Genomic DNA, 17106 nt, shown 5'->3' with positions numbered 1-17106 from the left:
TCATTTTGTGCTGACCATGCAAGACCATTTTTCTTTTCATATTGAGATAGTGCCAATTCCATACCAATGGGCAATTGCACAAGCATCGTGAATAGGTGGATATTGAAGTTTGGGGTGCCAGGGAGAATATTTATAGAACAAGGGACAAACCTAATTTCAGAACTGATGAAAGAGATGTATCGGTTACTAATGGTGAAAAAAATTGAGAAACAGTCCACTTCATCCACAAGCTAATGGAAGGGCTGAACAAGCACTAGTATACACCTGGGAAGATGCTTGGTTATTATGTAAACACACTCCATTCAGATTGGGACACACATCTGTCCTTAATAGTGCAGCTCACACTATCACAGGATTGTTGCCATTTGAGGTGGTACATGAAAAAAAGATGACATTGCCATTTGACATGATTAGCCAGGAAGAAGACAGGAAAGTGGAGATGGTACAGGAGTCTGCTAGAACAGTGAGGAAAGTGTGGAGAAGGGTGCAGCATTGGAGAAGCAGGAATAAGTGATGATTGCCTTAGTATAAAAATAAAGTAGGCCAATGGATGACATCTAACCCATATACCCTGAAGGGAAAGACAAAGAAATTGTAATATGGTGCCAGGGCACATGACGAGTAATTGAAACTGCATCACCAGTAAATGTGAAGCTGCAGCTGCTAACAAGGAAAACAGTTGTGCATGTTGGGTGTCTATGACCATTCAAAGATTTCCATGATACATATTGTTAAAAGTGAGGAGGGAGGCAAAAGAGAAGAAACAGAAACATGAGTGATAGGAGAGATAGGTCCAGAAAACTCGTGCTCATTACACATTCAGACCAAGGAATTAATTGATATGTGGTGTGGTTTTGTGATTTCTGAATATTTTTTCTTTGTTTATAGGGTGTTAATGTTGTTTCATGTACTTTATATGTTTATGTTAAGGTAGGTTTTATCATGTGTTGATGTATTCTGTTTGAATACAGCAGGCTTCTGGGAGGAGAGGAGGTGAGGGAGGTGATATTGGTTCCTGACCTCAGGTCTCCATGTGAGAGTGGGGCCAAAGAAGTAGTAGTCTAGCTTTAGCGATGCTGTACCTCTTTGGAGGTGAGTGAAGGTGCTATAGGATCATCCAGAAGAGTTTTGTTTTCCAGGTTACCACACATGGTGTTACCCAGCCACAGGTCATCATTGGGTTTAGTGTTTAATGTTTGGGAGTTGCAGAATGAAATTGAAGTTGAAGGAAGTGTATTCAGGGATACAAGCTAGCAGTTAGCAGTGGAAATCTGAAAGAGATCTCATAGGAACACAAGAATTTGCTTGGGGCACATTTATGATTAAAGGAACAGGTGCAGGAGGTGATCGCAGTGGTACTGCATGAATCAAGGGGAGAGGAGGGGGGATGGATAGACGCTGGAGGTGGAATATACATTAAAGACTATCCTTGGGACAACAGAAGTTAGTGACTTAATCAAGTTGAACAAGAAAGCAGAAGCCATAAAGGGGTTAGCAAAGGCAAATAAAGTAACTGTGGAGTGACAGTCCATGCAGATTAACTTGGAGAGTGGCACATTAAACAACAACTGCATGTTCTGGCAACTGACTAAGGAAATTGTAGATAACATCAGGGCCTTGGCTAGAAATCTGAACCAGGATTTGGAAGCAGTACAATCTTGAACACAAGTGCTAGATGCAAGACTAAAGATGGTATGGTGTGGCTATTGCAGTCACTAGGGGATAGTAAAAACCATCACTTTCTGTAACAACACCTGGGAACCTATTTGGGACTGTTAATTAAGCAGATGATAGAGCAAATGTTGCAGCATGTGGGACAGTATCAGGAAGGTAGGCATCAGGTATCTGTGACTGTGAATGTTGCAGTTCCTAGTGCCATGGTGATCCTATTTTTTGTTCCGCCTAGCTCTTATAAATTTGAAATTGTGAGCTGTGTGGAAGCCTGACCCAGGGGTAATCCAAGTTCCCATAGACTGGGTACCCCGAGTGAGAGACGTAAGATAGATTTATAGAGTCAGGGATTATCACAGCAATTTCTGAGTAATTAAGATAGCTGATTTATTATAGGGTATTTGCTTTAGAGATTAAAGGTAGACGTAATTACAGTACCGGGTCGGGGTAAGACCTGAGAGACCGGGTCTTGTCCATAGGGGAGGGAAGCATAGGGCTTCCCCCCAGACTTTAGACAGAAAATTATTAAATTTCCTGGCAGATTAAAACTGTGTGCCGGACCAAGACTCGAACTCGGGACCTTGCCTTTCGCGGGCAAGGTCCCGAGTTCAAGTCTCAGTCCGGCACACAGTTTTAATCTGCCAGGAAGTTTCATATCAGTGCACACTCCGCTGCAGAGTGAAAATCTCATTCAGAAAATTATTAGAGCATTGTATTAAGATACATCAATGTGGCAACAAGGGGGGAACAATAAAGACACGTCAGATCATTTATCTATATAAGGGACAGAAGCATTCCTACCATACTTCCTTGAGACCCTCCTGATGATACCTTTATCTCCAATAAACACTCACCATTGAGGACAGTATACTGGGTTGGAAAGTGAGGATCATCAACCTCTGTGGCAAATGATGCTGCACAGTGGTAACTGTGTAGCAAGTTGGAGAGTATCACCACACTGGCGTGAGTCTCTCGGTATGGCAACATGACTAGGCACCAGGTTTTAGTGGAACAAATGGGCACTGGAGGCTTATAAATAAGTCTGGATTTTGAGGCAGGGATCACTTGTCATCGCCTGAAGCCACCTGTACTGCCACAATGCCAGAGCTATGCCAGACAGCGAGACAACCAGGCACTGCTGGCAGCAGCTGTGTGTTTAAGACTGAGATGTGCCTGCCACCAATACCAAGTCCTTCACAGGACTGGTGCCACAGCCCTGTCAACGTGTTGCCCATTCCTGCCACCACTGACACTGAATTCCTTGACACCGAATTCCTGTAGGCTTGATGGTGCAGTGTGTCTCTATTTGAATCCTGTCCGAGGGCAGCGAGTTGACTCTGCCACACAGCAAACTCCACACACCACCACTGCGGTCATGTGCAAAGCTGAGAGGCCATTGCCTAAGTGAAACACTGTTGCAGCACAACACTTACTGCTGCTGATGTCAATGGCCATAGCCACCAAAGGCTGCCCGTCTCAGCAACACAGGGTTCCGTCTCATTGGATACGAGTGGAAAAGCCACCACCTGTTCATCAGCACCAGACAGGAGTAACGAGGAGTTGCCAGCCTCGCTATGTCATGTATCAAAATCAATAAAAGTTCTGTAACAGTTAATAGTGTTTGCCCTGGGCCCCACAGCCTGTCACCACTACTCACTCATCTCACAGCATGTCCACCACACTATACATACACCACAGTGTTTTCAAAAAAGCCATAAATTGCTGCTCGCCCTATCATTCAGAACATTTATCAATATAAAGAGTAAAAAGAGTCCTATCACACTTACCTGGGGCACTCCTGACGATACCTTTGTCTCTGATAAACACTCACCATTGAGGACAACATACTGGGTTCTATTACTTTGAAATTTTTTGAGCCACTTGCACATCTAGGAACCTAAATTACATGCTCACACCTTTGTCAGCAGTCTGCAGTGGGGCCCATGTTGATCACTTTCTGGAAATCTAGGTACATGAAATCTGTCTGTTGCCCACCGTCCGTGGTTTGTATGATGTCATGTGAGAAAAGAACATGTTGAACAGTTACAGAAACATACGGTGGACAACAGCTTACTGCCTCTATGTCTACATCTACTACTGTGAAATGCATGGCAGAGGATACATCCACCTACTATGCAGTAATCTCTGTTTCTTTAGAAGTTCCTCTACAGTGACTGTATACTGTGGAGGTTCCCTCCTCTTATGAACTGTTCTACCGGGAACGTATCTATCCAGTACATGGTCAATTATTCTTTTAAACTTGAGCCGTCATTCCTGTCATGCTCCTGCCCTGTGTTGAAAGTTTCAAGTTCCTCATTGAAATATGGCACTACTGATTTTTTATGTAGTTTACTCAAAATGTATTTTTTTCTACTGTTTTTAGTTGTCCTTTGTAATTTTGTTGGTAATCTTTGCACTACAACCACATCGTGGTCATTTTCTGATGTGGACATCCTCAGATAGGACAAGTCTATTTGTTGTCGTTAGATTCAGTATATGTAGGTCTTGAGTGGGGTTCTTATCTATCTGTTCTAAGTAGTTTTCAGAGAAGGCATTTAATAATACTTCACAGGATGTCTTATGCTTACAACTAACAGAACAGTAATTTTCCAAATTAATTGCTGGATAATTGAAGTCTCCACCAATGATTAAAGTATGATTGGGGAACTTGTGTACAATTGAACTGAGGTTTTCTGTAAAGGTTTTAATTGCATCAGGAGTGTGGTGCGCGATAGAAGGATCCAGTTATCATTTTATGTCCACCTCTGATACCGAAAGTTGCTCAATCAATCTCACACACAGCTTTGATTTCTATCTTGATGGATTTATGTTTCTTGTCTGCTGCGACAAATACATCACCTCTGTTTCCCATTTGCCTATTCTTTCAATATACACTTAAATTTTCCCCAAAAATCTCACTGCTATCAATTTCAGTTTTCTGTATCTTAGTATTATGTGAGCTTCACTGCTTTTTGTGGTCACTTCAAACTCTGGGACTTTGTTTCAAATATTTTGGCAGTTTTCCATTAGGATTTTAATACTCTCACCTGTGGGAGGCAAATTTCTTCACCTTGCACTGATACTTCTGGGTTTCCTACAGTTATTGTTATGGAGAGTTGCCTGATCTGAAAAACATTTTTCTGCTTCCCACACGCAGTCAGCTGTCTGAGTAACACCCTTGATGTGTAGTGCACACCTGACCGATTTAGGAGGATCCTACAGTTCTTATCCATATGGTGCAAGGCCAAGAAGTTGCAGTCTAGCTAGTAACAGAACCATCAAAGTCTCTGGTTCATTCCTTCTTGACTCAGAACCAAAGGGTCATGATCAGTTCTGGGGACAATGCCGCAATTTGTTAGCTTCGTTAAAACTCCAGGCCCAAGGCTGGTCTTCTCAACCTTCTCTGCTAGTCACGGAATGACCCAAGTAGGATCTCGAAGCCAGATGAAGGCATCATTTGTCCAATGGATGCCACAATCTACAGTTGATTGCTCTCTGTTCCCTCAGTGATTGTTGGAATAGCTTCTTCAACATGTTGAATGAGGCCCCCAGGCATGCGCACTGACTGCACCGGGTGTCACTATTCTCTCCCTTGTTGCTGTTTGCCTAAGGGGTACCACCATTAGCTATACGTTTGAACTGCCGACAATTAGTAGACGCCTACCCTTTTGCATTTGCCTCTTCTTGACACTGGACAAGACGGGTTTCCCCGAAACAGGTGTAGTGAATTCCAGTGGCTCAGTTCCAGTGAGAGAGCACCTCAAACTTGTTGGTTAGGGGGATCAGTATAACATGCTGAGTCCTCCTTGGTCACTATCCACCCTATACAGGATGCCTAGATCTGCCATTGACACACCACTCACAGTCAAGTGGATGAGTAGTGACAGATCATGTACTTTCTGCAGAGGAGACAGAATCCATACACAGATGCATCTGGTACAGGTATCACAGGTGCACGACTCTCAGTAGCTTTTCCAACACACTGATTTGTAGTGGCTGCCAATCATTTGCCAGTAGTCAGGGCATTTCCAGTTACTTACAAACATCAACTAATTCATCCCGTGTTCAAGAACAGCATTCATTGTGGAGCTGCATTTTGGCTTTGGCTTTGGTAAATATTACTAGTTTCCTAAAATGTTTTGAGGTTAATAATAGTTGTTAGAAAACTCTGAAACAGTGTTAACTTACAATAAATTCAGGTAATACACAGGGTTACTCCTCTTTAAGGGTAAACTAGCTGTAACACAATATGTTAGTTAAAAATATTTGCTACAGTAACTTCAGTAATTACAGATGCCGATTTACTAAACATTGCTCGTAAATTATGCAGAAGACAAATGGAAGAAAAATCACTAAGGATGCAAATACTGGTCATGAAAGCCTGCCTTGTATATCAATGAATGACTGACTGATCACAACAAAAAGATCTTGAACGCCTTCCTCTTGTATTGCATAAGCAGAAGTGCAATATGTTGTTGAAGAGGAATCATCATGACCTCTATCAGACAGTTGATTGTAATAGATGATTCCAATCCATATAACATTGATAATTTTCTGGTACTTCTCCTTTTTCTTGCTAGGGATGCAAGTGCCAATATTTTTAGGCCAGCTGGATGTTCAGTTAGCAATAATCATACTGTGTTGTGAGAGTTCTCAGGCGCCATTCGAATCTTGGTTTTATTCGTCAATGTCTTTTCAACACAGGCTGAAATTGCTATAAGGAAATAATCTGTGGCCTTGATAAGTCTCCACCTGGTTTACGTATAGAGATGACAATTTGAATTATCTGGTATTTGGGTATTTCTTACATGTATTGTATGTAGTTAAAATTGTAAGCAAGGTAGGACTCTGAGGATGGGTAGGTTAGCTTGAAGAAGAAGATGAATGAAATGAGTGATATATTTCAAGTTGGGTGAGGACATTGTAAAAACTCCAGTACCAAATGCAACATGAATTGTATGTTATGCTATATGGAGCATTGTTTGTAAATTCTCAGTACTGACTTGTTGTGGTCTTCAGTCCAGAGACTGGTTTGATGCATCTCTCCTTGCTACTCTATCCTGTGCAAGCTGCTTCATCTCTCAGTACCTACTGCAACCTACATCCCTTGATACCTCAGAACATTTCCTACCAACTGCTCCCTTCTTCTAGTCAAGTTGTGCCACAAATTTCTCTTCTCCCTAATTCCATTCAGTACCTCCTCATTAGTTATGTGATCTGCCCATCTAATCTTCAGCATTCTTCTGTAGCACCACATTTCGAAAGTTTCTATTCTCTCTATTTCACTTCAATTCATGGCTACACTCCATACAAATGCTTTCAGAAAGGACTTCCTGACTCTTTACTCTATACTTGATATTAACAGATTTCTCTTCTTCAGAAATGCTTTCTTTGCTATTGCCATTCTACATTTTATATCCACTATACATCGACCATCATCAGTTATTTTGCTCCCCAAATAGCAAAACTCAACTACTACTTTAAGTGTCTCATTTCCTAATCTAACTCCCTCAGCATCACCTGATTTAATTCGACTACGTTCCATTATCCTCGTTTTGCTTTTGTTGATGGTCATGTTATATCCTCCTTTCAAGACATTGTCCATTCCATTCAACTGCTCTACCAGGTACTTTGCTGTCTCTGACAGAATTACAGTGTCATCGGTAAACCTCAAAGTTTTTATTTCTTCTCCATGGATTTTAATTCTTACTCCGAATTTTTCTTTTGTTTCCTTCATCTAGTGCTATCTTATCTACATGTTATGTGAGGATTCTGGTGACAAAATGGAAATATTAGGATGTACACAGGAGCATGTAAGTACTTGTTTTTCCCACACAGAGGGAACAGGAAAGTGTACAAATAATACTGGAACCATGCACTGTGCAATAACTTGTGATGAACAAAAATCTAGATTTTGCTAAAAAGCTTTGTAGTTATTGACTGAGTCACATTTTGTAACAGTGATTGACACTAAGTTGATGGAGTCATTTTATTGAAGCATTTTGTAACAATGATTGGTAATAAGGTTTAAAATAGCTGGAGATACGTTGCTGAAGCATTTTGTAACAATGATTGGTACTAAGATGTAATACATAGTTGTCCAGATGTGTATAATTGAATGATCGAACTGTTATAGTTCTTTAATTTTATATTCATTTTACAAATGGCCATGTTGTGTGGTTTGAAACAAACTAAATCATATTACTTGAGAGTTCTTACTGTTGAATGTGGTGCACTGACGTTTATTGTATAAAAGCAGTTATGGTCTTTCCTGCACAGCTCTGAACATAGCTAACTGTTAAAATATTAGGTTGGTGCATAAGCTAGTAGTGTTTTTCAATAAGTTTAATAAACACAACAGATACACGTAACAGAGACTTTAGTCATCAGTAACATATTCTCCTTCACTATTTACAACAGTCTGCCAATCCTTGGATAACATTTAATTTCCACAAGTGTAGAAATCGTGTGGTTTGGAAGTGATGAACTGGTCAAGACATGTTCGGACTGCATTTTCATCCAGAAAGGAAGTTTCTTGAAGGTCGTTTGATAGAGAACAGGAAAGGTGAAAATGATCAGGTGAATAAGGTAGGGGTGAAATGACTAACCGACCCAATTCCTGTATAATGTTGTTTCTGAGTCTGGCAGAATTCGAGCAGGCGTTATTTGGTGTGGCATCACGCAAAGCAGTCTTCCTCCTTGGTGTTCTTGAATTGTATCTGCAAGACATCACAGTTGTTGACAATAAATGTCAACAGTAATTCTTAGTACACCACTCCTTTGCTGTTCCAATTATTTTTTGTGGAGCATGCATGTCTTTGTAGGGGAAGTGGCTGCTGTGTTTGGGCTCAACTATTCCTTTCTTTTCCTTATGTTAGCATAGAGACAGTACAGAATAGGAATGGTCAGTGTTGTTCAAAAGCCAACCGATGACAAGCAGGCAGAAATGCACATATGGTCACCTGCTGTATTTGCGATTTTGGCTTAGAGCATACAACAGGTTTTTGAATCATCCCCATTGCTTATAAATGTGCCAGTTCTTGATGTGGATCATTGTGGATAAATGGGTTTAAACAACTTCATCTAACTCCAAAGGTATTCCTGAATGTGGAGAGTCACTAATGTCAAAACAATCCTCCTTAAACTGAGAAAACCATTTTCTTGCCATGCTCTGTCCAGTGGCATTATCCCCCGCACATGGTGTAAATGTTTCTGGCTGCCTTTGCTGCTGTCACCCCTCTATTGAAATCAAGCAGAAGAATATGTCAAAAATGCTCTGATTTCTCCACTTGGCACCCTATTTTCTAGCATCCACAGCTTCTACACTATCTCCAAATGACAAAATGTAAACTGAAATAGCACCAGTGAACTACAAAAATGGTTCAAATGGCTCTGAGCACTATGGGACTTAAGATCTGCGGTCATCAGTCCCCTAGAACTTAGAACTACTTAAACCTAACTAACCTAAGGACATCAAACACATCCATGCCCGAGGCAGGATTCGAACCTGCGATCATAGTAGTCACGCGGTTCCACTCTGAAGCGCCTAGAACCGCACAGCCACACCGGCTGGCAGTGAACTACAAATAAAAATGACAGGTGATAAATAAACTCAGCAACCAGAATACCAACATGCAAAGCAAAAATGCTACAAACTTATGCACCAGACTAAGTATTGCAATTAACCAACTACAAATGCTTCTAGAATATAGAAGATGGAACTGAAAAAAAGAACATTTTTGACCTGTAATCTCACAGTTACAGACAGCAGTAATAGCAAATAAGTTGCGAATAAAGGTTTGGATTACTCTTAATGGCAACTTTTTGGTATTGATTTCAGGTTCTAGTAGTCAGGAAGCAATCTTTCTGCAGACTGGGTGACAAAATGATTGAAGCAGAGTTGTCAAAAAACAATTCATTTTATCAGCGTGTGTGTCACACAACTGATACTTTCACTTCTTGCATAAGGGTTTATGAAGCTTTACTGCCATATTTTGAGGCTGGACCCGCAGGTGACAGTATCAATAAAAGATTATTCAATATTGGTGGCATGCTGACTATTCTCTACAGTGAACTTACTATTCTCAAAAATGAGATTACAACTGCTACTGCTGCTGTTGATGGTGGTGGTGGTGATAACAAAGCATCAAATCCAAGTGTCGAGAGCAAAGCTGTTGCACAAGATGTAAGTGAGCATAACCAGCAAGAAAATATAACTTGTGAAGAAAGTACCATAGAACAAAAGATATCTAATGAGGAGAAAGTGCTTAACAAATCACCAGAAAGGAATTGGGAAGATGTTACCCACATCCCAGCAGAAGAGTACCAGAAAGAAAAAGTCAATCATGAAGACAAGAAGATAGACAGAACAATATCACATGATGAAAAAGTACTTATAAAACCAACTGAGAATCTTAAAACACGAGAAAGTGATTTTAGATATATATGTGGAAACTGTAATGAGGCTATAACTATGTACAACCAGGACCTAGATTTATCTGTTGCATTACATAACCAGGATGGGTGTTGCAGAGGGAAGCCAAGCAAACTGATTACTGTGCAAAAAGAAATACAGGAGAAAAAGGGACAGGTACAGAATTTGACTAAATCTCAGGAAGCTTCTAACAGAGTTAATTTGACTCCTCCTCAGCTTGGTGAACAGTACAAAACTCGAGAATTCAGTTGTATACAGCCATTAGAAAAAGGCTTCATATGCACGGTATGTCAGAAAAAGTTGCCTAGTCCCAAAAATTTTGCGGAACACGTGGCAGGAAGTTATCATAAGAACTTTTTAAGGGTACCTGGTAAGGAAGTACAGAAAAATATTGGTCATACGCCAAGTGTTGCTAGTGCATTGACCAGACTATTTAAGACTTTTGAGAATCAATCTCCCACTTCTGCTGAGCAAAAAGAAAATATCCCTTCAGTAGATGTCCAGCTTGCAAAAATCATTCAACATCTTTCAGTCTCACTGTATAGTCAAATGCGGTATTTATCAGTGGGCAAAGGTGCTATCGTGTGTAACTTGTGTGTTTGTCCAATTCCACCAACTGTCGAAAATGTGAGGGATCATGTATTAGGTAGCAGACATTCAAAGAATGAAGTTGCACTGCAGGCACAAACTTAAGACTGCATATCAAATAACAACTAAGTTACTGATAATGTGTTAATGTTGCTGATTTAGGCCAAACATTTATTTACTATTGTAAAATACCATTCTAAGGAAAATTTCAAAATAATAATGTAGCACATTAGATCCTGACTAATTATGATTTTTATCAAGCATTGATGTAAATAAAAAAATGAGTGGTTTCATTTGTTGTAGTTATATTACAGTTACTGCTTAAAATGGAAGATTAGGCACTAACTTGACTTTACATTTAAATGTTTGTACCTTGTATGCAGGAAAGCAAGGAAAAGCGCAAGTTAGTGGTCAAAATAAATTGATTTTCCGTGTCTTCTCTTGTGACTACTGTCACCTTCCCCGTAACATGGCAATGATAACCTTCTTTAGTTTTCTATTATGAACCTGCTCATAAGTAGTAGATGTGTCAATCCACTTTAGATGTTTCAGAACAAAATCAAATGTTCAGGATGCTGATTTGATAAACAGATCCATACATAGTAATGATGCAAAACATGCAAGGTATTAGGGAAGAAAGGGGAGGGATACTTAGATCCTTGTGGAGTATTGTTGCAGCTGCATCAGGAGAATTGTCAAATAAAATTCATGGCCCATGTTATTCACAGTGATTTTAAACAGTATTAATATAAACACAGTTTTATTTTGTCACTGTTACTACCTCCCAGTAAAAAAAATCCTTTGAATACATGTACAATAAGAATTCTCATTGGCAATGAAGAAATTCGCATATTGTTTTTGTTGAACCATCTGCATAATTATTCTGCAGGTTTTCAAAATGAAAGAAAATCTGGGGAAACTGTAGTAGTGAAGCATTCATTTTATTTCATTTGCTCATTTAGCTTCGTACTCAATAGAACTGCGGATACGTTCTCAAATTATCATAAAACATGTTACTATATTACGTTTGTGATATTTAAACACATGAATAAAATGAATTGTGTGTATATGATTTTAATTTCAAATTACTACACATAGACACATAATGGGGAAGGTGGTGTCCATTATCTACTGTTGTGAAATATCTTATTGTTCACCTGCAATTATTATAGGATAGTAAGGAAAATCCTATGTAGGATGAATGAATGGGTGAGGTAACAGGCAGGAGTCCTGAATATAAAATAATATTTTAATAAGTTCAGAAACTGCACCATCACAATGAAATGGGCTTAGGTACTCCTGCAAAGAAGGTGAGCCATCAAGAAAAAGTTTTCATCTGGGTTTCAAATCAGTATCAAACAATTCTGCATCCATCGTCCTGTAAACTGCCATCGCATTTATTATTTGATGATGGACACTTACAAATAACCTGACTGTATGCTCATTTCAGAAAAAATTAGTTTGCCTTTTGCCTGATGCACTTTGTTTTGAAGTAGATTTTGAGTCATTTCTGCGTAATACAATCAGTAAAAGTGTTTTTCTTATTTTGAAGAGACATTATTATTAATCTTGAAGTGAATAGTAATAGTATGAGAGATTTGCTTGTATGCAAGCATATCAGTGTAGTTTGTAGATGCAAAATCATTTTCAAGAATGCTTTTATTGTAATGTAGGGAGTTTGTGCCATAAGGGTGTTACTACCTTTTGCAGATGTCACAAGTATTTTGATCAATATTGTTCGAAAAGTGATAGTGGAATAATTTAACACTAACACTTTTGAAAAACAAATATTAAGTGTACTGTTTGAGGCTTTCCTGGTGCTGCATCTGCTTGATAGGTTCCCGGGAATTACGCTGGATAATATTGTAGAAACCGCACAATATTTCAGCGAGACAACTGCCCGCCATCTTCAGGTGCTACTGTTGTGACGCTGAAAGCTTGCCAATTTATATGCTGGCTTTCTAGAACAGCGCAGGCGCCAGCGGGGCATAATGTCATCGAAGACCAATCATAGACAGCGTTGAATACCAGAGCCCTATGCTGGAGAAACAGGTTGCGGTCTGCGGAAGTGGGCCGCGGCGTGGGAAAATGCGGCCGGGAGCGACGGACCCCGTTCGCGCGTGCGCTGTTCTAGAAAGCCAGTATATAAATTGGCAACCTTCGCAGCGATGCGACAGTAGCACCTGAAGATGGCGGGCAGTTGTCTCGCTGAAATATTGTGCTGTTTCTACAATATTATCTGGCGTAATTCCCGAGAACCTATCAAGCAAGTATTAAGTGATTCTCTGCATAAATATTATCCTCTACTTAGGAAATGGAATAATGTTGTAATAAATGTAGTTTTGGTGCAGTGGCACTAGTTATGCATTTTGAAGGAGAGTGTATCTAACCAGTTTGCTAAATCTGAGCTGGAATTACTTTCCTTGGCAGCTCCTTCTATCCTGTATATGAAAGTTTGTTTGGAAACTAGTAGCATGAAAGTCTAATGTATTTACATTTATCATGAAAATAAAATTTTTCAACTTCGATCACAATTAATTTAAAAGGCAAATACATCAATTTTTGTTTATTAAGTATAAGTCAGTGTGAAATTTATTTTATGGATAATTGGTTCACCTGTGGCTGTGCTCAGAAATTGCACAAATGATCTATGGATTACTGAACTGACTTAGACTAATTTACCTGCAAAAAGAAAATTAGTGTGACAAAAAATTCACATCTGTTATATGACATTAACAAAGATTATAATGTTAGATTACTTACTGTGGTTAGCCATTTCATTGTTAAATGTCTGTAACAGTAAAAATGAACACTAGAAGACAAATGGAGATTAATATGAAATTGTTACCAGGAAATGATATTAAAAATGATAACAGTGTGTAACACTTGGGAAACACATTCCACAAAACTTGGAACCAAGGTGTAAATTACGAAATAGATATATAAGATGCTACAACATAGAGTAATCTAGATATATTATTGACACAAAGAAAAATGCTGTCTGGATTACTTGCGATGCAACCTGCAGTTTCTGATGTTTGTAAAGGTACTTACGCCTACTGTAAAAGTTATACTCTCTCCAAAACGGTGTGGCAGAACCTAAATTGTGGTTTACACTGAAGATAAAATGAAATGGCATCTTAAAAGAACTTTACAAACTGCTATAAAATGAACCAGTATATTGACAAGTATTCCTGTACACTAACTAAAAAGAAATGAGAGTTTGACCAACTCTCAATTTTTTTCATTAGGAATTTGTAACTTATTTCTTTCATAGTCAGAAGCATAGGCCATATGTTTCCTAATGTAGTTATAATATAGGTTTTATTTGCAGGAAAATTAAGATGTTCCTGAAACAGTAATGGTTGTAAACTGTATTTGTGCCTCTAATCTCAAATGCTATATTTGACAAACTCTGAAAAATAATTATACATTGACAGAAATTGTATTATTTTCTGAGGACCTTGTTTTGAATAAAATTATTTTAACTATATGGGTAGTGATTTATTTTTTATAATGCTCTTTTCAGGTTGATTTTGAAATTGGTACCAATGCTGTTTATTGAAAAACTTGTTTCTTTTCAAGTGTGTCTTGTAGTATGGTAGATAACAGCTATAATTTGAGTAATTTCCAAATAATGATATTGAATCCTTCATTGTTTTCAAAACTAAAAAAATGTTTACAGTTTCTAGAAAAATAATACCTCAAAGAACAAATCAAAAACAATATGAAACATTATTAAGAGTGTGATAATCAAAAATAGGTGTATTAAAAAATTCAGTTCCTAGCTAACAAATGTGGTGGAAATAACACATTGAAATTATTGGTAACATATTCAATGGTTACTTCCAGTAAGTGGCAACAAGCATAGGAATTAATAATAAGCAATTAATACATTGACTGCCGCAAGCTTAGTGATGGATGTTTCGCCAACAGGCCAGACACATGGTGTTAGGCTTGAGGCTCTGCTGTGTCTGCCACCAGCCACTCGTCATCAGGCACGTAGTGTCGCTGTGGCCAGAAGCAGCCACATGACAGTGAACATGTTAAATACATATGAACAGCAGTGTGTTTGTTGTTTATGGATATTCAATTGCTAGGTTATAAGTGCTCGTACAATAGTAGGTGAATGTGGTTAAAATGCCCAAAATGTTAAAAAGAGGTAATAGTTCAACCTTGCTTGAAAATGCACTCACATCCTTTCAGTCTCACTTTTCTCCATCAGCATTATCACACTAATTTAACTTACAAGAGACTGTAAAATTTAGTTCAGTGATATTAAATTCTCTTCTAAAACATTGATTATACAATAATACAGGGATTTATAGCTGCCTGATCACTTAAAAAGGTTGGTCTAGTCACCCTATGAAGACATTAAAAACTGCTCCCCAATATTTTTGTAAGCAAGATATTTCACGCAGTATTAAAATTAGCCCTATTAGGCACTGTTTACTGTCTGTTATTTCCAGCCATTCCTCTTTTTGTCTGTGTGTGATACTGCACATAAACAGTGAGGTGACAGTATGCAGGGGGATGACACACCAGCTTATTATCACTGTGCACCTCCATCCTGTTACATATGCTGATTCATATCCCTGAATTTAAATATGCCTTGGTACCCAGAAGAATAATGCCCGCTTCTCCAATCTTTGTAAGTGTAGGGGGGGGGGGGGGGGGGGGTAATCCTGGATATTGCGGACTTCTTTATCTGCTGGGTCATGGGGGTACTTGTATATTTGTTAAAGAAAACATTGAATTCAATAGTGTAACTAAATACCATAAACTGTCCTTTGAAAAAGATATAGAACTCTCTATTGCTGAACTATCAAGGCAAAATACAGTTGACTATTTCTGTATACAGGTCACGAGATGAGACAAAAAAGTGTTTTACAATCACATGGAGGAACTTTTGGAAGAAATTCACTCTCCCAAGAAAAATATAATTATATGTGGTGACTTTAATATTGATTTCTCAAAATTCAATAAATTCAGAGATGACATTATAAATTTACTACAATCGTTCAAACTCAGTCCAACGGTAACTGAACCAACTGAAGAAACACCTACCTCTGCATCTATTATTGATCAGATCTTGATAAATATGTCCAAATATGCCTATAACTCACAAGTTGTAAACATGGGTTTTAGCGATCACTATGCTCAAATTCTTGCAATGAATGTTTCAGGACACCAAATTCCCAGTCGAATACAACACACTGTAAGGAATTTCAGTATAAAAAATTTTGAATATTTTTGTTCTCTCCTAGAGGGTGAAAGTTGGAAAGATGTATATGACGGTAATGAGATAATGAGAAATATAAGTTTATGGCTACATTCAAACATAAATGGCGTTTCCCAGGAAAACAACTATGTTGAACTCTACTACTAAAAACAAAAAAACAGGTGGATTACAAAAGGGATAAGGATATCTTGTCAAAATAAAAGGAGATTGTATGAGTACTCCAAGCAAAATACCAGTTCTGACTTTACTGCATATTTCAAAAGATACAAAAGGATACTAACACAAGTTATTTCAAAAGCAAAAAAGCTAGAATATGACAAAATATTGTGTGATTCCAAGAATAAAACTAAAGCAACCCGGTAAATTATAAGCAAAGAAATGGGTACCAGGCCAGTTAATCACAGTAATATAGAGCTGATTATGAATAAACATAAACTAACTGACCCCAAACATGTTGCTAGTGCTTTCAACAATTATTTCTCAAATACAGCACAGCAGTTAATAAATACACACCATGACAAACAGCCAACCAGTCACTCAGATCAAAAAATTCATTCAAACACACTATTTCTGTATCCAGCAACACCTGAGGAACTGTCAAAGAATCATAAAGCATTACCTCTTATTGTTAAATATTCAGTGGGTGTTGATGAGATATCAGATGCTATTATCGAAGCTAGTGCAACATTTATTGTGGAACCACTTACAGACATAGTAAATTCATCTTTTGAGAGTGGTGTATTTCCAAACAATCTAAAAACTGCAAAAGTAATACCTTTGCATAAGAAGGGTGCAAAAAGTGAGATTGCCAATCATAGACCAGTTTCCGTTTTGTCAGGCTTCAGCAAAATTATGGAAAAAATGTTCTGTAGAAGATTAACAGATTTCTTAAATAAAGAGGCTGATAAGTGACTCCCAACATGCGTTCAGAGCTGGAAAGTCAACAATTTTTGCCTTCTTAAATGAAGTATTAAAAGCAGTGGATGATAAACATGTATCTGGGATATTTCTGTATCTAAGTAAAGCCTTTGATGTAATTGATCATGGCATTCTCTTATGTAAATAAAGTAATTATGGAATTAGAGACCAGGCTGAAAAGTGGATCCAGTTGTACCTCAGTAATTGTCAGCAGATTACAGTAATAAAACACAAAGATAGTGAAACACAAAAA

General features: G+C 38.3%; 1 protein-coding gene across 7 annotated transcripts in view; it reads left to right on the top strand.

The window, feature by feature from the left end:
* The window catches only part of LOC126339323 (uncharacterized), a 32380-nt gene extending 18194 nt beyond the window's left edge, over window positions 1-14186 (top strand). For all 7 annotated transcript variants that reach the window (XM_050001623.1, XM_050001620.1, XM_050001625.1 and 4 more), the window contains one exon: window positions 9512-14186. In XM_050001623.1, coding sequence (XP_049857580.1) covers window positions 9512-10798 — 1287 coding nt within the window. In that variant the 3' untranslated portion in view covers window positions 10799-14186. The remainder of the gene's footprint in view (window positions 1-9511) is intronic.
* Window positions 14187-17106: the final 2920 nt, after the last annotated feature.

The sequence above is a fragment of the Schistocerca gregaria genome, chromosome 1 (genome assembly GCF_023897955.1).
Source record: "Schistocerca gregaria isolate iqSchGreg1 chromosome 1, iqSchGreg1.2, whole genome shotgun sequence".
NCBI classification, from domain to species: domain Eukaryota; kingdom Metazoa; phylum Arthropoda; class Insecta; order Orthoptera; family Acrididae; genus Schistocerca; species Schistocerca gregaria.
The sequence above is the reverse complement of the archived record's forward strand: the minus strand, read 5'-3'. Positions and strand labels throughout refer to the sequence as shown.